Genomic DNA, 20607 nt, shown 5'->3' on the forward strand with positions numbered 1-20607 from the left:
GCTCATGAGTTCTTCGTTCCAGTGTATCAGATCAGGCTGTCTGACACCGTCTATGGCAGGGCTTCCTTGATCTTCGCCTTTTGTGCTGCAGTCAATGAACGAGGGAAATTGACCTTGACCTGGACCACAAAATCTCCTCTCTCGCCCGGCTTCTTGCTGATCGGCATGCCGAGGCCAGGGAATCGTTCTTCGTAACCTGGCTGGGTTGGCCCAGCGCCGGAGACATTCAGCTGTTTTCCATCAATCGTCGTGACCGTTCGTTTCCATCCGGTAAGTGCCTCCTTCAGATCTAACTCGATTGTTGTCTTCAAATCGTCGCCATCCCGTGTGAGTGTTGCATGAGGTTTCTCGGTGACGATGAAATGAAGATCTTGCGTTCCGCCTTCCTCTTGATCTCCCACACCAGAGAATTTAATCTTGGACCCCGCCTTCAGACCAGGCTTGATGTCCATTTCGAGTATTTTGTCTTCGGTCACCCGCTGGCCTTGAGAGTTGAATGTCTTTCTCTTAATTTTCATCTTCTTGTGCGCTCCCTTGGACAGCTCCTCGAGCGTCACTGGTAGTTGTCGTTCAACGACCGTGACTTCAGGTGTCTGGGGTCGGGGTTGCCCACCACCGAAAGAGCTTCCAAATCCGCCGGCACTCCTTCGAGGACCCCCGCGACCGCCTCCAAACGCACCGCCCAATAAGTTGAAGATGTCATCATCATCGGCACCAGCAGCTCCGCCGCCACCTGCACCACCACGAGCGAAGCTCGAGAAAATGTCGTTGGGATCTGAAAAGCTGAAGCCTTGGCCCCCGTTTGTACTGAAGTGGAATGAGCGAGTACCGCCGCCAGGCATTCCACCAAAACTGAAGCCACCAGGCATACCTCCTCCAAATCCACCTCCGGGCATGCCGCCGTCCATGCCCTCAGCACCTGGAGGAGGAGCCTGTCCTCCTCTTAATAGGAACTCTAAGCCATATTGGTCGTACACCTTCCGCTTCTCTGGATCTGATAACACCTCATAGGCTTGTGACACTTCTTTGAATTTTTCTGCTGCATTTGGGTTGTCTTTGTTCTTGTCTGGGTGGAACTTCAATGCAGCTTTTCGATATGCTTTCTTGATTTCATCTTGGGTGGCTGTAGGAGAGACGGAGAGGGCGTCGTAGAGTTTTGTTTCTGCTACCATGTTGTAGGGTGTCTACGTATGGTTGGTTCGAATGAATCGAGTGTATGTGAAGGTTTTGTTGTGTCGTGAATGGTTGAAGGAGAAGGAAGGAGGAATTAAAACATCAGAGGAGAAGAGCAAGGCTGCGTGACGGCAGAGAAGAGCCGGCTGCGTGATTTAGGCGGGTGTGGAGCAATAGAAGACTGAAGAGCCCAGATGGAAGAATCGCAGCAATCTTTGGGCCAGGGTTTCCAGCCGGCAATCAAACAGGGCACCGTGACTTTGCATGTAAAGGTGAGCAGGAACAAAGAAAGTGCTAATAAGGTGACTTGACTTGATTGCTGAAGCGGGCGAGGAACCGGAAACTGGTGACATGCCGCAATGTCGACAGCGGCGTCATGGCCCACCGTTTTTGGAACCTTCGAGACGCTTCTATACCTGTCGCGGTTAGACCGAGCCCTGTCTTGGCCTTTGCTACCACTCCGAATACCGCACCAGAGGACAAAAGTACCGTGTATCCAGGGGCACAATAACTCAGACTTCACCTCCTCGTGCTCCAAGATTGAGCATAGCGGAAAAATAAGCCAGTCGAAAGCGTTTCTATGAGCCCATCTGTATCTCTTTTTGTGCCTACTACAATGTATCAAGTCTTGTCCCGCTGATCATACAATATCCCCGTTATTGCCAACGTCCATCTACTGTCTTCTTCCTCACCAATGGCCTAACTGCCATCACTCCCGCTGCCAGAGCAACCACTGTCAACACGAGTTGAGGCTTGTTGAACCCCTTCCCTAGGACATCGAATGCCATACTGGGTGTGATTTGCGTTCCAAACACATCATGCCCGAATGCAAACACCATGCTGGTGCTTTCAAGAAGGCTTGGGGACGCCATGACTTTCTTGATACCAATCACTTCACGCGAATGTGTCAAGGACCATTTCGGGTCAAAGTCAAGCACTGGCGAGTATCGCGTCAATCCTTCTTCGCGCTCCGTACTTGTAGGATCGCGATCCACCGGTCTTCGGGCATCCAGAACCTCCCGTGGAATACCAACGACAGCATTCGATTCTGGCAATGTTGCCAGTAGTTGTCGGCTGGTGATGCCCTGTATCGTCTGAGAAACGGCAAGATGTGAGATTGGTTGGCCAATGGTAAAGACTTGGGAGATGACATGAGGTTCAACACCAGCGTCAGGGCCAAATGACGAAAAGTTCGACCGGCCGGCCAAGGCACCGCGGTCATTAGCCGTGGATGACTCGTAAAGCTCAGAGATGACGATTTGGCTGGACACGGCGCTTGTAGTAGGGTCTTGACTCGTAAATGAATAGGCATACCAGTTCTCCGAGACAACGGCAGGCGTTTCTGTGCGAGGCACCAACCCCTGGTGAGTTGAGGTGTGGAGAACGGCACCAGTCACGGCGTTGATCAAATAAACTGTCAGGGATGACTCTGATTGAGCAATCAAAAGAGCGATATTGGGAGACAGATACTTGTAGAGAACAGACCTGTCGCCCAACACCCTTCCAATCGACGCTACTGGGTCATGCTCGGGTCTCGCAACTGCTTTGGTGATCTTGAACCCTTTCTGTGGTTGCAGGACCCAAGTCTTCTCGACGGTTGAGCCGATAGTCCAGCCAATGGCTTTTCCATCATCATCGATCGTAACCACGACATTTCCTTCGAGGGGATGGCTCGGGGCAAAATCCGTGGCTGGATGAGGAGTGCCATGTGAGTCAATCTTGATCACTACAGCTGTTTTGCTTCCAGCAATTTGGACAAGGTCGTCAATCGCAATGGCTCCACGTTGGTGCTCAATCAAGGTGCCCTCTGTGGCGTTTAGAACCACCAACGAGCCGTCCGAAAGATAGGTCGAAACCCGCCCCTCGCTCACCGTGATGGACTTCATTGCGATTCCATCAGCAATCTGTGGAGTCAAATCTTGTTGCCACCTGACCAAACCGCCGTTAGATGCATCAAGTGCAATCAACTCCCTGCGGGTTGTGCCCACCACAACTGTCTTTTTGCCCACGAGACCTTTCCGTACGCTGGATTCGGTATCCGGAGACGGTGTAAGAATCGCAGCTGGAAGTGCTTGCAGATATTCTGGTAGGGTTTGTAGATCGAGTAGGTGCCGCTTTAGTCGATGAACATATGCTGTCAAGGGGTTGACGGAGAGTTCCAGGTCGAGCTCCTCGGCTAAAGCATCCGGTCCTTCATCTTCAGCCCATGCAGCAATGTTTGCATATGCGAGCATTTCCGGTCGAGCCCATTGTACGTCTCCGTTACGTATCAAAGACCAAACTCCTTTTGTCGACACCTCCGCAACTCGAACAGCATAGCTGGCTTTCCCTCGGTTTACAACTTCAGCAATGGTATACGCAGGGTAGCCATCGCGTAGTGAAAGCACGCTTGATCTTGGCCATCGACCCAGTTGTCCGTGCGATTCTGAGGAGTAGAGAAGAACTTCAGTTTCTGTGGAACGCACAAAGAATACCAAGGCGTCATTGCTTGTCGCAGCAAATGTGCTGTGCTCTTCGGTTGCTGGTAATGAGTACGCTTTCTTCACATCTCCGGACTTTGGATTCACATGGTAGACCTCAGCCCAATGCCGTGTCTTTCCTTGCACATGCAACAAGAAATGAGAGGCAGCTTCTGGATGGCATGGATGATGAACGCTCACTCGCTCGATGTCCTCTCCCTTGTCCTCCAGTGATAGTGTGACAGGTTTTGAGCTTCCTAGCAGGGTAAACTTGATCGACTTGTAGGGCTTCTCAGATGATAGTAGAAAAGGGGATGTCGAGCATGACGCTGCCGTAAGCTGTCCATTGGTGCCCAGTGCTTCGGAGTCCACAGTAACACTGTTAGAATCAACCTCGTGGCCAGTCTTGCTGTCCAGAGTGACGACTCTTGCTTTGCTACCAGCTAAGAGGCCATGAGATTTCGAAACATAGTAGATGTGTTTTCCTGATGTAACGATCGAGGCGGATGTGCCTTGAGTGTGGCTTGGATCTGCGTGCTGCCATTTAACACCACTTCCATCGCCAGCAAGTCTGAAAATGGTTGCGTGTGCTGTTGAAGTTGTTGGCACAGTCAAAACCACAACATCCTGTGATACGCCATCTGGGCTCGTATCGAGGGCTGGAACAGCCTGCACTCCTACTATCTCCAGTCCAGCCGCGAGTGTATGTTCCCACACAAGCTTGCCATCCAGAGCATTCCAACATGCAACTATCCGTCCGTGTCCGCTTATGATCTGGCCATCGTCCTCTGACAAAATCAACTGAGAGCTTGAACCATTTTCTACAGGCTGTCCTGCCAATGCTTGCCGCCACAGTAAGGTCCCATCTTTAGGATTCACAGCACCTAGCACTGCCTTGTCGGAGACTGTGTAAAGGAGGGACGCGTTCGTGGAGGAGTGAGGTTTGCGGAAAAAGGTGGTATGGGGTTGCGGCTCGCCCAGTAGGCTATATTGGTAGTCTAGGTGGAAGGCTTCATCGGCGAAGATGGCGGCTGATGTCGCGACTAGCGCTGCGAGTATGGAGAGGACTCCACGCAGCCTCATCCTGTGAATTTGGCGTGGATGTTCTGGACATCCGTTGTTGACTTGGCCACGGCTTAAATTAACTGCCCGCAGTGTGAGGATGTAGTAAACGGAACATCAAATGACAATGTGCCATGGTCTTTTGAAGTTGATAGTTGAGATACGTATCTACATCTGCTTAGCGTTCCGCAGGGTGAGTCTGATAGTATTGGCACGAATTCAAGTAGCATTGTCTTTTTCCTTCTGGAACCCCTGATATTGGTGTTTACGGAGGATTGCAGTTGGATATACCAATCTAAATCACCCAATGAACATGGAAGAAACAAACAAGATCTCAACCCGTGCAGGTTATCGCCCCGAATGGCTGGCTGTAAGTTCACCTTGATGGTTGTCCCCGCTCTGTACCCTCCATGTATGCACGATCTTGCAGATTGACAGGCCGTCCAGCTCGAAGATGCATCGGGCGGCAGATATGTAATGTCTGGAAACTTTGCGGTGGACGTCCCAACTTATGATGCTGTTTTCGCTGCCATGTCGAAACAGTGGCCCCAACTTCCCGAAGAAATGAAAGTTTGTGAGTGAGTCTCGACTTTGATACCTCGTCCTGAACAGGTCTTGGTTCCCGTGTGATCGAGCCACTGACCAATATAATATCTAGGGGATGAGAGAACCGACAGCGCACATGGAGGACTCGAAGTCCGTATATACAAGCCAGCGTCCGATAAACCGTTGCCTCTCATGATCTATTTTCCCGGCGGGGGTTACATTGCAGGCAATCTGGACACTGAAGACGCCCATTGCAGGATTTTTGCTGCGAAGACGCCGTGTTTGGTCATCAGTGTCAACTACCCTAAAGTACCGGTAGTCAAAGTCGACGACATAATCAACCTTGGGTGTCTGGTAGTACCCTGGGTTAGTCTTGGGTTGGATGTATGTGGACGTTGACTGACTTGTCTAGTGTCGGGAGAAATCCAAAGAACTGGGCGACGACCCATCGAACACCATCCTATGCGGAGGCTCCGCTGGTGCCTTTCTATCGGCACAGGTCGCCTATCGGTTCATGGCAGACGGCGACTATACCAGCATCACTGGCTGTGTGCTGTTATTTGCAGTTGCCCTGCATTGGGAATACGATGGCAAATACAAGCACATGTACACTGCCTGGGCTGAGAATGGCAATGCCGGCACTCCTGTATTTGGCCTAGAGCTTGCGAAATTCATCTGGTGTAAGTCCCTGCGTGCTTTTGAACTGATTTGACTTCGTGGTGACCTGGACAGCACACTACGATATCGATTTCAGCAGCCCGCGCCACTTTCCACTCCTTGCGGATGACCTTTCAAAATTCCCTCCGTGCTACATTGTTACGGCTGAGAAGGACTGTTTTCGAGACGATGGCACGGTTCTGGATTATCGGCTGCGGGAGAGTGGTGTCCGAAGCAAGCTTGACTACTACGAAGGTCTTCCTCATTACTTCCATGCCTTTCCTCAGCTTGAAATTGCCCACGAAGCCATGGCAAAAGCTGTCGAAGGAGCACAATTTGTCTTGGAGTAGTGGAAAAGCTCACGCCCAGTTCTTCTCTCTTGGTAATTGAGTGCCTAGGGACAGGTAGGTATTTGATGGATGTTACGGCGAACAATTGGATATTCGTAGCTGGGCCACTAATGACCATGGTCGAAATGCTCGACTGTCGCCACTTGTTGCCGCGAGCTGTCATTGAACGACCGGCTCTTTCAGTGACTGTTGTCCACTTGTGTCGAATCAACACATGACGGCGTGGCCAGGTTCTGGAAATGACAGCCAACTCTGGATGCATTTGCGTGGCCACGACCGCCAATCTTGTCAGAGAAACGATGAGCTCATAGATCCGCTCGATATGCCTCCCTGACTTGTCTTGACAGGACTTAACTGGTGAACGGTACAAGTTAAGTGGGCGGTAACCTCTCAGACGGGAAGCCGAGTGATGGCGGGCCGTTAGACTCCGTTCTCAGGGTAAATAAGGGCACTTGGGGCTCGGCGGCCACTTGAGAGGCGAGTTGGGTCCCCCTGGGGCGCCTCCCGCCACCTGCCACGGCCCCTGGGATCGCCCGTCATCCACCAAATAACCGGCCTTTTAGGTTCCTCGTAGGCACCGTTGAGGCACCTACAAGCGGGCTAGAAGTACTGTAGGTACATAACTGCCGTACCATAGTGGATTCGACCTTGGAACCTTCCGCGCCTCTTCCCGTCGCTCCTCACAAAGATTTTTCTTTCTGCGGATTCGCTTGGGCCTCATACTCGACATTCTCAATCTCCTTCATCAAGATCACCACTCCGTCCTGTCATTGATTAGGTATTGATTGTTGGCCAAAAGACAGTCCATCGCTCTCCTCGGCCTACGACGCATCTCACAATCCGCGAGGGGGTGGGGTTTGACGGGGTCGCCTACTTCTACTCATCTTCTCCGCTTTTGCTCTCAGCCGAGGCGTGCAAGGCTTTCTTTCCTACCACAAACGGCCTCACGCTGCAATGTGCCCGGAGATCGAAGCGGTCGGCGAAGGTGAACATACAAGCCATATCTCTCCTGATCCAGTGAGTTGAGCTGAGCCCTACGCTCCAAAGAGCCACACCACCTCTAACACACCGTACATCAGCAAATCGACGACGGTCAGGACTCCACGTACGGCGAAGATGCGTAAGTCCAGTTCTCGTCCCTGCAAGTTTGGTGCAAAATCTCAATACTAAAATATTCAAGCATAACCGAAACGACGTCAATTTCGTCGTGGATACATGATTATCGCGTTGAGAACGGCCGCACATACCACGCCTACAAGGACGGCAAATACTGGTAGGGCTTTTTGCCATTCCTTTCTTCGCACCTTTCTTCATTCCTTGCCTCCTCAGACCAAAGGACGAGGCTTCGAGGACGATGGAGCAACACCACTGACACTTGCCTGCCAGGGGTTCAAATGATGAAGCTGCCAATGAACACCTCGACATAGGCCACCACCTGTACACCAAGACGTTCAACAGCAAACTCTTCCTCGCGCCCATTGACCCCAATCCTTCTCAGATTCTCGACCTTGGCACTGGCACCGGTCTCTGGGCAATCGATGTTGCCGACGCGTACCCATCCGCCATCATTACCGGCACCGACCTATCGCCCATCCAGCCGTCGTGGGTACCGCCGAACGTGCGCTTTGAGATCGACGACATGGAGGCCGAATGGACGTACCCGCCAAACTCATTCGACCTCATCCACATCCGAGGGCTACACGGCACCATTATCGACTGGCCAGCACTGTACGCACAGTGCATGACGGCGCTCAAGCCGGGCGGCTGGCTCGAACAAGCCGAATACTCTGCCCAGTTCAGCAGCGACGATGACACGATCCCGCCCAACGGCGGCATCGAGGCCTGGAACCGTGTCGGACCGGAATGTCACAAGGTCCTGGACCGCGAACTCCAGGTGCTCGACGGTATGCGCTCACACATGCTCGACGCGGGCTTCCAGTCCGTGGTCGAACACCGGTTCAAATGGCCGATTGGGCCGTGGCCCCGAAACCCCGAACTAAAATCCCTGGGCGCCTGGACGCGCGCCCATGTCGAGACGGGCCTCGAGAACTGGACCTTGCGCCTCCTTACCAGCGTCCTGGGCTGGACCGCCGAGGAGGTCATGGTGCTTTGCGCAAATGTCAGGAAAGAAATAAGAAACCCTAAAGTCCACGCCATCCACAGAATGAATGTGGTCTACGGGCAGAAACCATCCGGGAACCCGCCGTGCCAGTCTTGATGATGATGGTGAAGGCGCTTGTAGCTCTCTGCTGCTGCAAGCTATAGCTGTTATAACAAGATTCTTTGGGTCTTGTTCTCGTTCTTGTTTCTCGTGGGTGGTTCTTCTTTTCCATACACGATGAGCGACAGTCATATGGGAGGCGCCCGGCGAAGTTTTGGTAGCATGGGCACTGGCGTTAACTTTCAAAACTCTCCAACGCACACACAGCATAGTATCACGACATTTCAGACAGCAGCATTTCGGAGAACATCTCACTTTTAGCCAGCGACATGCTTATGACTTCGTGGCCGTAACGATATTGGGTCGGAATGTACAGGTTATTGGGATATTTGCGCCTTGTTATTGTCCAACAGCGACCGTCTGCAATAGTGTCAAGTAAGTCGATGAAATGCCTTGCCGTAACAATCGGCACGATGAGTAACGGCCGAGACGATGAATCATGATATATAGTATTACATACGAACATACCTGTCGGAATTATGCCCAAGTCTCAGTGTGCTATACATACAAAAAAGCGACGCGTGGTGGTCACTTTCAGAATTCGTTTCCTCGTCTATGGTCAAGATTTGGTTACCTCTTCCTGGCCTCTACTGCTTCTGTTTCACTGTGGCGGACGAGAGGTTGTCGTCTTCAACCCCATTCTGAGACTTGACCGGCTTCCGCGCCTTGACCAAGTCAAACGGAGGGATTTGCCTCCTCTGGTGGTCTTCCATCGGAACGGACATAATTGGTCTTAGATGATGAAATTGAGGCGAAACCCCACCACCAGCGTCTCCGACCTGGTCTCGTCGCCATGCAGCAAGGGGACCGGACCATAGAAAGAGAGCTCGGTCGGGCGCGTCCTTCGACTTTGCGGAGGCCGTGTCGGTGGTCTTGCCGTTGCTAGACTCTATCATGGAAAGAGGCGTTAGAGTGCCATCGTCCTTCCAGCATTCCAGGAACAGCGTGTGCAGTTTACGCCGGGCTTGGAAGCCGAAATTCCTCGTGAGGATTCTGTTCACTCGAGCCGCCTGCGGTGCACCGCCGAGTTCCATAACGAGAAGCCTGGCGCCGACGGCGTCGAAGATCCGCGTGAGAGGCCAGTAGAATAGATCGCCCGAATGTACGGATGGGCTGTTCTCGGGCACCAGAGCGGTCTTGGGTTCGAATTTGCGGACGCTGGGTTCGGTGGTCCCGCCTGGTGCATAGTCCCTTTCTGAGATGTAGGGTGGATTACTTATGACAATGTCCCAGGGTGCATCGGTGTTGGCATCGACATTGCCACCGTCATCGTGAGGAGGATCGGCATTGACGGACCCTATTTCGGTTTTGAGGTTGAAGATTCTTCGAACCCGTGGATCACGTCGGCCCTTGGTGTCCAGTGCCACCCTGATCACATCCTGGCGCATGAAAGAGATGTCGGTCGCTGCGTCTGAGTGTAGAAGGCCCTTGGAGATGTTGTAGTGAAGGTTCCGGTTTGCGACTTCGAGCGCAGTGCTGTGGTAATCGACGCCGAGGATCTCTAGATCGATGGTGGATGGCCAGGAGTGGCCGCCGGGTGTGGCTGTGGAGGGATTTGGTGGTTTGAGGATTGAGTGGAGGAGAAGCGCTATGCAGCCACTTCCTGTGCAGAGGTCTAAAATCCTCAGTTTGCGACGTTTTTCTGGCTCATGGTGACCGGCCTTTTGGTTTGTTTCGTGAACAGCAGATAAGACAAGATTTGCGATGTATTCCGTGAATGCTTCTGTTTCAGGTCGTGGGATTAGCACCGTGTTGGGAGTCAAGATTTCGAGACTGCCAAAGGGTTGGTTTCCGAGGATATGCTGCAATGGCTTTCCGCGCGATCTGTCGTAAACAGCTTTCGTCAAGAACTTCCGGATCGGATGATCGATGCCCTTCCTCATAGGTTGTGAGATGGTGCCCTTACGGACGGGAGGGGCGTCAACACTGGGATGGTTAGGTTTTGACAGGTTTCTGCGGGCGGCTCGTCTCTGAGCGCCTTTACTTAATTTCTTTTCTGCAGAAGAATTCCCTTTGTTGTTGCTTTTGTGCGATACCTCGTATTTTCGCAACGTAGGCTGCTTTGGTCCTCTAGAGCCCAAAGTCGGTTGTGTAGCTAGAGGACCATGGCTGGTACTGAAGTTCCGTTCCGTCACACTGCATCTGTTCGAGGGCACTTCGCCCTGACTACGCCCTGTGAGGCTGTTTCGTAAGATCTTCGCTCCATGCCGACCTGGGACATTTTGTGCTTCCAGCTTGCCGCCAGACAAGCCTTTCACATTATGAAGCCTCCTTCTCTGTACGGTCACCGTCTCTTGAGCATATTCTTCGAGCCATCGAAGCTCGTTTCGGGCTGAGGGAAGATCTCGACACACCCGGAGCAGGAGAGGCAGTAGTGGGTTCTCGTGAGCAGCCCGTCGAATGAGAGCAGGTGGAAGACGTGTCATCTATTTACGCAGTCTGTATGCAGCAGAAATGCTCCCCGTGCTCGTGTACGTTGAATAAAATGTAGTGGATTCGAGTTGGAGAACATATGCGCATGGAGAAAGCATGGTGTCAGACAGCTTTGCATCACAGTTAAAGCCCAACATCAACTGTGTCAGACAAAATAATTTGACGCTTCCCCAGATTGCCTTGCGGGCATATGTCCGTTGTTGAACTCGTGTCGCACGCCATTGTTATCGATCGTCCACGGAGCTGGCTGTCTTGCCGGCTGTCTCGCTGACGCTCTCCAAAGTGCATTCCCAATATGGGATTTGTAGAGATATGTTGCATTTGCGGAGCATACATTGACCGTGTTGCATATAAAGAGGCCCATAATGAGTGGATGGCTGACTACCAGGAACAGAAACATCCCACTCTACTAAACGGTTGAGACTCCCATACTCGGTCACAACCAGGCCGCTGACAACAGTTTGGAATTAGGATGGGCGCATCGGATTTGTTGGACCATTGCAGAAAACCATCCTGGTTCTACCGACTCTCAAGTTGGACGCTTCCGCCAGTGTGCACAAGATTCGATTGCGTTCTGTGAGGCACAGTGCGAGGATTCGTCGTCGACGGCTAAACCAGAGCTCTTAGAATGCCATTACCTGGACAAAAATAGTCTCCAGAGATGACCGTTCCACGCCCCGGGCACTCCCCGAGGATATCATCGAAGGTATCTTTAGGGGGCTCACCGACTTCATCGATATCAGCAATCTCGCTCTATATCTGAACTATTTTCCAAGCCCTCCCGAAACAATGATCCGAATATTTGGCATGAAGGTCTCTAAAAAGCCATACACCACCACGAGAACATATTGACATGTCTGGCATTTCCAAGCAGATATCTGAATCGTTGTGGAATTATCGCTCAGTCTACAAACGCGTCGGGCAAATCATTACCCTCTGCCTCAAACGATTCGAAGGTGATACTGACCAAGAGCCCAGAGCCGACCATCTGTCCCAACGAATCCAGATCAGTCCACCCATCAACTCTTCAACACTGAAGCTATACTATACTGTACTTGACAAGACGGGTGTTCTGACAGGAACTGGATGTGCAGGGAAGTTTGTTGGTTGTAAGTCTGGCTGTGTGCGGACCAGAGACACACGCTGACATGTGCTAGGTCTGCTTGACTTGCGTAAAGCAACAACCTTCACGGACGTACCCATTGATTTGTGTTCCAACTGCACCCTCCAGGCCCATTTTGCAATCATCACCACTCGCAAGTGCAATTCTTCCATTAGCTACCAGTACAATCACGGGAGACTAGATCAGTCTGGGATCCTCCCTATGGACTTCATCCATTGTGGAGGACTCTGATATCTCCACCATGGCCGTGATTGGTCAGTATCGCGAAGACTCAAGGAACACAAATTGCCAGGACTCATTGGCCTCAATAGATTTCGCAAAAGGAGGTCGACTTCCGCTCCTGCAAACACAACCTCTGCGTGTTATCCATCACGCTCCGTCCCAAATTGGTGGCAGCCTACAGAGTCTCATGATGCACGAGAGCCTGATGGAGTGGGTCAAAGGGCATGAGGAAGTCGGAGACATAGCCAGTAGGTCAAGCAGGCTCGAATTCAGGGATCCGAAGTCCAGTGAGGCGTCGACCTGTGATCTCGGAAACGTTGAAGCCATTGGCTGCCCCAAGACAAAGAGTAGCGTTGTCCTACGCAGGGATGATACATAACGGTAATCGTTGGAATATCAGGAAATGTCACGGCTCATTGTTCCTAGCCGAAGGACGGGGTATCATACAGTCGAGAAATGTTGGGGCACATGTCACGAAGAGCAGACATGCCACCAACGACGGCTCCAGGAGCTCGTAACAGGGGTGGGCTCGGTGATGAGCTGTACCTTGAAGGTTATTAGAGTAGTTAGTTCGGTATGGAGTCGTCGTTGTACCTGACATGGAGGATGCATTGGATAGCGCCTCTCCGCTTGACGTGGCTTGCTGTCGACTTGGCTTCCATCCGGATTCCCGGTGTTGGCTGGCGCGCCTGTGATCACCGGTTTTCGGCGCCGAGAGAACAACTTTCTCGTGAGACCACAGAAGGAGATCCGAGATTATGCTCATATCTTTGAATCTGCTCCCTGTCGTGCGACCCACCCCCCACAACACCTCAGACAATTGTACAATTGTACAACAGGATCGCTCGTGGAACAAGTGGTGGCGATGATTATAACAATGTAGGGCGTACTTCTCGCTGACAGACCACAAGACCCCTGTCGCATGTTGGTGCATGGCCGTGCAGGATTTTGATTGTGCTTGTATGCAGGCTGCGCGTGGAAGAGGAAGACGGCGCGGTAACGGGGCGGAATTACTTAGCGCCGTCAGCCAGGCGAACCCGCTAAGCCCTTCACCGCTCTTCTCGACCTCAAAGAATGATGATTCTCTCTACAACAAACTCGGACAAGTCCCTTCTGGAGACCAGCTACACCGATACTCTCTCCCCTTGTCGCCCTCCCCACTGTCGAGGCTTTTTCAGGTACGAAGCCGGGGTCAGGGTGAGCCGGATGCACGGGTTACTCCTACCTGCATGCCTAGCCGGTGGTCGCACCATCAAGCCCGACCCCAGTGCGACACCGATGTTCTGGTTCAGTCTGTGAGTGAAGATGGCCTTTACGCACTAGGGAGACTTTGCATCCCGACCGTGCAGCGTACATTGCAGCGAAAAAGAAAAAAAACACTAGCATCTCGTCTGGCATATGCTCTGGACTGCTTCCGAGCACAATGGGTATCGCGACGCCACCAGAGTCACCGCCATTTTTGACGGCTGACACAAACGAGGAAACACAAAGCTGATCTCCGTACCCGATATCTGTTTCGGGTCGACTATGTGTGAGACGGTATGATGTGTGTTTTCGTATGATTCGACGGGTACGCGCAACTTGTCCGGCACGCCTCACTCTGCCTGACGCGCAGGGTATTGTATTGTTGATGACATCCATGTAGGTATATATTTTCCTGTCCTCTCTACGGTTGATTGTGTTTACCACGTCCGTTGTTTTATCTCTTCCTGCCCTCTTTCTCGTAACAAGTTTAGCACAAAGATCCAGCCAACAAACCGACTTGCTCACTGCCGGGTTTTCATCAGCCTTGCTTTTTTAAAGACGACGGAACTTCGACACAGAAACCAACCATCATGGAATTACCTGTCGACACGGGACGCGGACATTACGACGTCACTGGAATCCTCAAGCCTATGGGCCCCCAAAAGCCATCGCCAAAGTAAAAAATGAAACCCAAAAAAGTCACGCATCAGACACACGGCCCTCATGACTAGGCTCTCAGGGCAGTCCAAGTCTGATTCATTCCCTGTTGCTGTCTTTCGGTGACTTGTGGCACGCTTATCCTCGAGCACCCTCTTCACGACAGTGATGCCTGCGTCGGCCTCTGTTGTCGTGCGGAGTGAGGCCATACGGGACGGGACGGGAAGGGAATGGAATGGAAGACTCAAGGGCGGATTCTTGCAACCTCATCAAACCACCCACGGGCATTTTCTTTCAACAAAACACAACCTGGTTCTCTATATGCGTGCGTCTCGGACCAAACCCGAGAACATCTGACGGAGCTCTTCTTCTTCCTCCTTCGTCTCCGCCTCCTCGTCTGTTCCTGTGCTTTCCCTCAGACAGTATCAGGCGGGCTCAAGAAGCAGGGCAAACAAAAACAACCATCTCCAGACTCTCAACTTTGGCTAATGCCTGTTCACCACATCAAAAGTTCATCGTTCACTACATCGGTACTACTACGACCACTACTCTCATTCTCAAGACCGGCCGGCTTGGCTTGACCTGACTTGATTTGACATTCTGTCCGTCGCTCGATCAATGACAATTGATGCGACCAACCTGGTTGTCTGTGGTTGATCATACTTCCCGCCCCCCCTTCACCACCGGACCAGAAACAAAAAACAAAAGTCCGCAAGAATTCAAAAAAACTGCCCTGGATCTGATTTTGCGACGGCGTGAGATGAGAACTCGGATCTGATCTTGTGATGGCGTGAGATGGGGCCCGGATCTGATCTCGTGACGGTGTAAGATGAGAAGGACAATGTAATGTGTGGCGTGCGGGCTGCCGCCCGTCGACTTTCTCGCCAAAAGGATGACTGCATATTCACACCGAGGATGACTGCGTGTCTACATGTCCCGACGCACCGTGCACACGTCATGTACGGATATTTTTTTTCCCCTGAGCCCAGGTCAGGGTCACCTGTTCTGTCTGTATGGGACACTCATCGGTCGAGAGAGAGCACGGGTCGGTGGGTCGGTGGGACGTAGGATGAGCCTCTCTCGCATTCTCTCTCTCTCTCTCTCTCACAGAGACCTTTTTTACAGTAATCCCCGGTAGAAGAAGACCGTATTGAGTAGAGAGGCGGGGCGTATACTCCGTCCGTACATCTATCTATCCATCACCGTCTCTCGGAAACACGCCCCCCCCAACACCCATGTTGCTTCTGAAGAATCTTACCCGTGGGTACGTATGGTATGTTTGATGGGCATCTTTCACTGTAAAAAGAAAAGCCCAAGGCGAAGGTGAGGTAGGGTGAGGTACCTGCCTGCCTTACCTACCCAGGTACACTACTCTGCGCTCCGATCCTCGTACATGGTAACTTTCACTCTGTGCTTTGTACTCTGTGCGAGAGACGGGGTACTAACTAGTAGGAGTTCTCGAAGGTTGACCCAAGGGAAAACCAAAAAAAAAGAGACGTTGAGCGAGACCATAACAAAAGACAGTAGACAGTCAGTCAAGTGAAATTGCCGCCTGAGTTCGTTCTGTATAAAACACGAACAAGAACAAAAATCGAATATCGCTCGCTCGCTCGCTCGCTATACGGGGTATCATAATCTATTTTTCCGCTTTTTGGCCCGAATCACACACCTAACCTCCCTCCGTACCATGGAAAATGGAACAGGTGGAAAGGAAAAAGAAATGCAAATAACAAGGATGGGAGGAATGAAATAAACCGATCGAGAGAATGAGAAAGCATGCATGTATGCATGCATGTATCCTCTCCTCTTCCCGAAGCGTTTTGGGGCATCTGCAACCTCCCAGCTCGTCCCGCGTAGGAAATTGTATTGTGATGGTATTATCGAGGTGATCGAAGAGCTGGTGGCGACAGTCCAGGATAATTACCAGTAAGTCACAATCACAGCCTTTCTAGCCTCGAAACCTCACTTTTCAAAACAGCAGTCACACTTTCAGCCGCAGCTTCGACCTTGGCTTTTTCAACGCTGGTCAACTGGCCCAAGACCCAAGCACTCACATCGTCTTTCTCACGGGACTGAGGCCGTCCGATCCCTATGCCGAGCTTGATGAATCGGTCGCCCATGGACGGCAATAAACCCGCGGACTTGAAAGAGGCTTGTATTGATTTGATCCCGTTGTGACCCTTGGCACTCGTCTCGCCGCGCCGAAGCTTGATGGTTCCAATTGACGATTCAAGTTCGTCGTGCAATATCACTAGGGCAGTCGGGGTGTCTTGGGAGGAGCCGCCGTCTGCGCTTAGACTGGTGAACTGTTTCCATGCTCTGAGTGTCCCCGTTCCCGAGACGTTCATCAGGCTTGCGCTCTGCCAAAGTGTGTATTCTGGTATGTCCCGATCAGAACCTAGACTGACGCTGCCCGACCCCAAAACTTTGCTCCGTGATAAGGGTGGTAAGGACAGGTGTGTGGATAAGCTCTTGAGGACGAGGTGTCCAGCGGAGTGTCGTGTGGTGTGGTATGGGGGAGGGTTACCGATCGAAGCGATCAGCAGTCTAACCTGTCGAGCTGGGGATGGGGGCATTGTGGAGGAAAGATGTTTCGGACGGCGAATGCGCAGGGGAGCCGGGATGATCGGGGTGATGTCTGCCCTCAGAACGCTCGAAAGAGGAGGGGTTGTAGTAGTTATGGAGGTTATCGGAGTGCCGACCGATCGTCGCTTGACATGTTTGCGCGGAGGTTGAGGGAGTGCGATGAGCAGGGGAGCAGAATCGGGGACAAATTGATCGTGATCGTGATCGTGATCGTCAACTGGTTCGGCCCACGTAATATTGTTATCGATGTCGTGGTACTGTACAAATGTGTTGTCGTGGGAGAAGGAGACGTTGTACTGGTGTGAATGCGCTGCTACCGCGTCGGAGTCAGTCATGGCTGCAAAAGAAGGCGCCCACCACTGAAAGTCGGGAACTACTGTGAGAGCTGCTTACCTCCGGAATAAAAAGAGTGACAAGGAGTTGGGCCTTTTTGTATCTAGAAAGAGAACGACCGTCTGTGGGCTGTACAATGGACTCGTCGAAAAAGTTGACAAAGCCGGTGCTGAACAATCCAAAAGCCCTCGAGTCATTTTCTGTGAGTCACTAGGCCGCTTTCGGAAGGATTGTTGCCACGTGACCTGAGTATGTCCCAGCACTCCGGAGCAAACAATGAACCCCGTCGCTTTCTGAGCTGGCATGTTGTCGCTGGGAATTGGTTCTGTCCTCTGAGAGCACCCTTATACTCTTCTCAACCATCGTACCGTCGTTGCGTCACATCCAGCTTGGCAATTTCACCGTCGATCTCATCATCGTCCAGAGGATACAACCGATCCAACGCCCAATCAGTTCCAGGACCAGGAGTCATTCCTGCGGTTGGTTGAACGATGCCATCACTGCTGGAAGGGGCCGACTTTTCAGGATCCATCTCTTTGTCTCTCGCCGACGCATCACTCTCTGAGGCTCTGGTTGGAGGCGCATCTCGGCTACTGCTCATAGCACGTTTCTTGTGAAAGAGTGATGGTGTCCAGGAGATCTTTCTCGGGACCACTTCCCCAGCATTCGACTTTCGTGAGCGAAACTGACCTGACAAAGGAATTCCTCCAATGCTTTGTCCGTCATATCTTGATGGAGCTCCCTCTTGAATACGATTTGCGGTAGAGTCTCCCAAAAATGACCTCAGATGAAACATTCTTCGTATCAATGCCCAGCTGTAAGGCATGTTGCTAACAATCATGGCCGTGCTCGCTTCTCGACAGTACCAGTAGACCCATTCTGAGCTGTAGGGGTGGTTGAAGCTGGCGATCTTGCTCAAGATGGCGCAGACCATGGTGAAAATGCCCAAGCTAAACGGAAAGACCAACAGGAATTTACGTTTGAATTCGAGATGTGACTTTATCAACAGAGGCAGTGGAATCGAGAGGATCAGGACGTCGCTGGTCAAATTGAACGTCAAGTTCATGATGAGATGGTGCAGAGCTGTCGTGCACTGGGTGTTGTTGGTCGGGGTTTTCCAGTAATCATGAAACGGTCGACACCAGACGGCAAAGTAGAAGATTTCCATGACGACGTAAGTCAAGCCAACGTACACAGCGGCGCATTTGACGACCAGAGCTTGCTTCAAGTTCTGCGTGATTCTCCAGTACAAAAGTAACAGACAGATCTTGGTTCCCCACTGGACGGCGCACATGCATTGCTCGACCAGAAGGACCGTCTTCGAGCCCCATGTCCTCTGGTCGATCTCGTGAGGCGTCAGTTCAACTGGATGGGCGGGATCGATGAGGTTGGTCGATACCGTCAGGTCGATATTGAGGAACACGATGAGTATGGTGTAGAGACAGGTCAAAAACACCATCAGGAAATCCTCGACTTGCAGACGAAGAACGGACTTGAAATGTAACAGTCTCGCGACGCTGAAGTAACGAGACGACAAGTCAGCGAACCAAGATCAGCGATCATAAATCATATCAAGTGGACAATGGTTAGATCGAGAGATACTTACATCCGCGCAATGACGGTGCAGAGAGTGACTGTGTACCATATCCATGACTCGACTCGGAAAGCGGTCATGGTAATCTCGATCCTGTCGACGCTGTCGCTGCTGTGAGAGTATGGTTTAATGAGGATTGATTGTACGCCGCCGAGTCAATGATGGTAGATGTCGGTGGTGGAGGGTGTTTTCTCGCAACGGGTTCGCGCCGTGTGTCATGACTATCTTGGTCGCTCGGGTAAGTAAGTCACTGAGGTAGTAGGCGGTGAGAGACGAGTCGCGAGATTATCGTGCGTATGGTGACACTATTGAAGACAGGACCTGTCGCCGACGTAGTTTCAGGTATGAAAGAAGCTGACGAGTGATGCCCGGTGTGAAGATTGAAAGGGAAATATGTTCACATTTCACGGAGTCTCACCCATGGGAAGAATTCACCGAATCATGAAGAAGAGTGCGCAAGAGAAGAGATGGGAGACGATAAGGGCCTTTCTCGCTTCTCGTCTAAAGAATCACGTACTTTACCGTTACAAGCAGAGAGGCGCACGCCTCCTGGAGACGAGACGGCAAAGACTGGGTTTACGCTATCATTAGGTAGAGTTAATTGGGAGCCAGGAGAAGGCGAGGCCCACGGTTTGCACACACACAGTGACGATCAACGGGATGGAGTCTCGTAATCCGGAACCCATCGAGCCCTGGAATGTCCCAGTATCGCTATCAGTACCCTGGTCACTTACGCCTCGCTGTGGTAATCCATGAGCTGAGCCTGAGATGCTTTCCGAGGCCGCCATGGCTGGTGGTTGAGGCCATGGCTTTTCACCCATACATGCTCCGTACCTGGTTAGGTACTGTATGTGCCTTAAGGGGGGCGGGACGACGCGCCACGAAACATCACCACCAAGGTCAATTCGACACTCGAGGTGAGGGCATGATACGGCACTGATAAGGAACGTCTCGGGCTGTTTGTATCTTTATCACTTGAGCTTGCAGAAACAGGCATGTCATGTTGTATCGCTCAACAACGAATCGCCATCCCATCCAAGTGACAATGGACATTGTTAAGCGACGATAACTCAAACGACACTTCGCTTCTCTCCATTCACTCATCACACCCACAGGTATGCGGACTGTAGAGATTTATGTTCGCCCCCGGAGCCTTAGCTTTTCGGCTGCAGGTAAGGATACGGCACCTCAGCTTGATTGGCAACCCAGGGGCCGTTTCCTCGGGTCCCACGCGAGATGTTCGCATCGATTAGCCTGAACTCAGGTACCTGTCACTGTCGCTGTCACCAGAAGTACCGAGTACAATACGAGTACAATACAAAAGATGAGTCTGCAGAATCCCTGCCTCGTACTGCGCTACAGAAGTGTCGATGTTAGCGAGCTTTTTGACATAAAACCGCCCACTTCCGGGTCACAAGGCAGCCGGGACTTGTAGGGCGGGAGGCATGATGTGTACAGATGGAGGTCGTCGGGAGAGGTTTATCTGGGCATCATTATCAGGTATTCAATAGCCACGTGTGTGAGTTTAAGTGAACTAACTAGTATCGATTATTATCTATGTGTGCAGTACAGTCCCAGTCCCAGACCTGTTGCGTCCAGGCGCCGGAAAACACAATGTGCATGATGTCTCCTGAGATTCTTTTATTTTCTTGTCTACGCAGGTGTGGTCCTCAGTGCTCAGTGCTCAGTTCCACTTCTTTTCAATCCGTGCACATTCTACTCCATACTGACAACGTAGGTATATGTCCCATTATATTCCCATGGTTCGTTCCTTCAGTACCGACCAATACATTCAGCCGTATTCGCGTTTCCAAATGAATGGAAGGGGTATCGTAAAAGAAATCTAAAACAGTGTGTATGCTCTCATGAACATCCCTGGCCAATATCGTGTAGGTTTGGCCCCTTGGTCGAAAAAATATCCCAGCCCTCCTCAAGGTTCCCAAGAG

At 51.7% G+C, this 20607-nt stretch overlaps 8 protein-coding genes across 8 annotated transcripts; 3 read left to right on the forward strand and 5 right to left on the reverse strand.

The window, feature by feature from the left end:
• Positions 1-50: 50 nt before the first annotated feature.
• Positions 51-1172, reverse strand: PV08_01143 (uncharacterized protein; the record flags this gene model as incomplete). The annotated part of the gene is made up of 1 exon (XM_016375508.1): positions 51-1172. One exon carries the CDS (start codon positions 1170-1172, stop codon positions 51-53), a length of 1122 nt encoding a protein of 373 aa, XP_016240784.1.
• A 657-nt stretch (positions 1173-1829) lies between these two features.
• PV08_01144 (uncharacterized protein) lies at positions 1830-4715 on the reverse strand (the record flags this gene model as incomplete). Its single annotated transcript, XM_016375509.1, has 1 exon — positions 1830-4715. The coding sequence occupies one exon, from the start codon at positions 4713-4715 to the stop codon at positions 1830-1832; it is 2886 nt and encodes a 961-aa protein (XP_016240785.1).
• A 292-nt stretch (positions 4716-5007) lies between these two features.
• PV08_01145 (uncharacterized protein) lies at positions 5008-6247 on the forward strand (the record flags this gene model as incomplete). Its single annotated transcript, XM_016375510.1, has 5 exons — positions 5008-5064; positions 5142-5268; positions 5353-5606; positions 5653-5920; positions 5973-6247. The coding sequence occupies 5 exons, from the start codon at positions 5008-5010 to the stop codon at positions 6245-6247; spliced, it is 981 nt and encodes a 326-aa protein (XP_016240786.1).
• Positions 6248-7201: 954 nt separating this feature from the next.
• Positions 7202-8465, forward strand: PV08_01146 (uncharacterized protein; the record flags this gene model as incomplete). Its single annotated transcript, XM_016375511.1, has 4 exons — positions 7202-7264; positions 7327-7367; positions 7428-7520; positions 7634-8465. The coding sequence occupies 4 exons, from the start codon at positions 7202-7204 to the stop codon at positions 8463-8465; spliced, it is 1029 nt and encodes a 342-aa protein (XP_016240787.1).
• Positions 8466-9055: 590 nt separating this feature from the next.
• Positions 9056-10894, reverse strand: PV08_01147 (uncharacterized protein; the record flags this gene model as incomplete). The annotated part of the gene is made up of 1 exon (XM_016375512.1): positions 9056-10894. One exon carries the CDS (start codon positions 10892-10894, stop codon positions 9056-9058), a length of 1839 nt encoding a protein of 612 aa, XP_016240788.1.
• Positions 10895-11754: 860 nt separating this feature from the next.
• On the forward strand, positions 11755-12255 carry PV08_01148 (uncharacterized protein; the record flags this gene model as incomplete). Its single annotated transcript, XM_016375513.1, has 2 exons — positions 11755-12010; positions 12059-12255. The coding sequence occupies 2 exons, from the start codon at positions 11755-11757 to the stop codon at positions 12253-12255; spliced, it is 453 nt and encodes a 150-aa protein (XP_016240789.1).
• A 3830-nt stretch (positions 12256-16085) lies between these two features.
• PV08_01149 (uncharacterized protein) lies at positions 16086-17069 on the reverse strand (the record flags this gene model as incomplete). The annotated part of the gene is made up of 1 exon (XM_016375514.1): positions 16086-17069. One exon carries the CDS (start codon positions 17067-17069, stop codon positions 16086-16088), a length of 984 nt encoding a protein of 327 aa, XP_016240790.1.
• Positions 17070-17422: 353 nt separating this feature from the next.
• Positions 17423-18741, reverse strand: PV08_01150 (uncharacterized protein; the record flags this gene model as incomplete). The annotated part of the gene is made up of 2 exons (XM_016375515.1): positions 17423-18584; positions 18674-18741. The coding sequence occupies 2 exons, from the start codon at positions 18739-18741 to the stop codon at positions 17423-17425; spliced, it is 1230 nt and encodes a 409-aa protein (XP_016240791.1).
• Positions 18742-20607: the final 1866 nt, after the last annotated feature.

This window comes from Exophiala spinifera (assembly GCF_000836115.1).
Source record: "Exophiala spinifera strain CBS 89968 unplaced genomic scaffold supercont1.1, whole genome shotgun sequence".
NCBI lineage: Eukaryota > Fungi > Ascomycota > Eurotiomycetes > Chaetothyriales > Herpotrichiellaceae > Exophiala > Exophiala spinifera.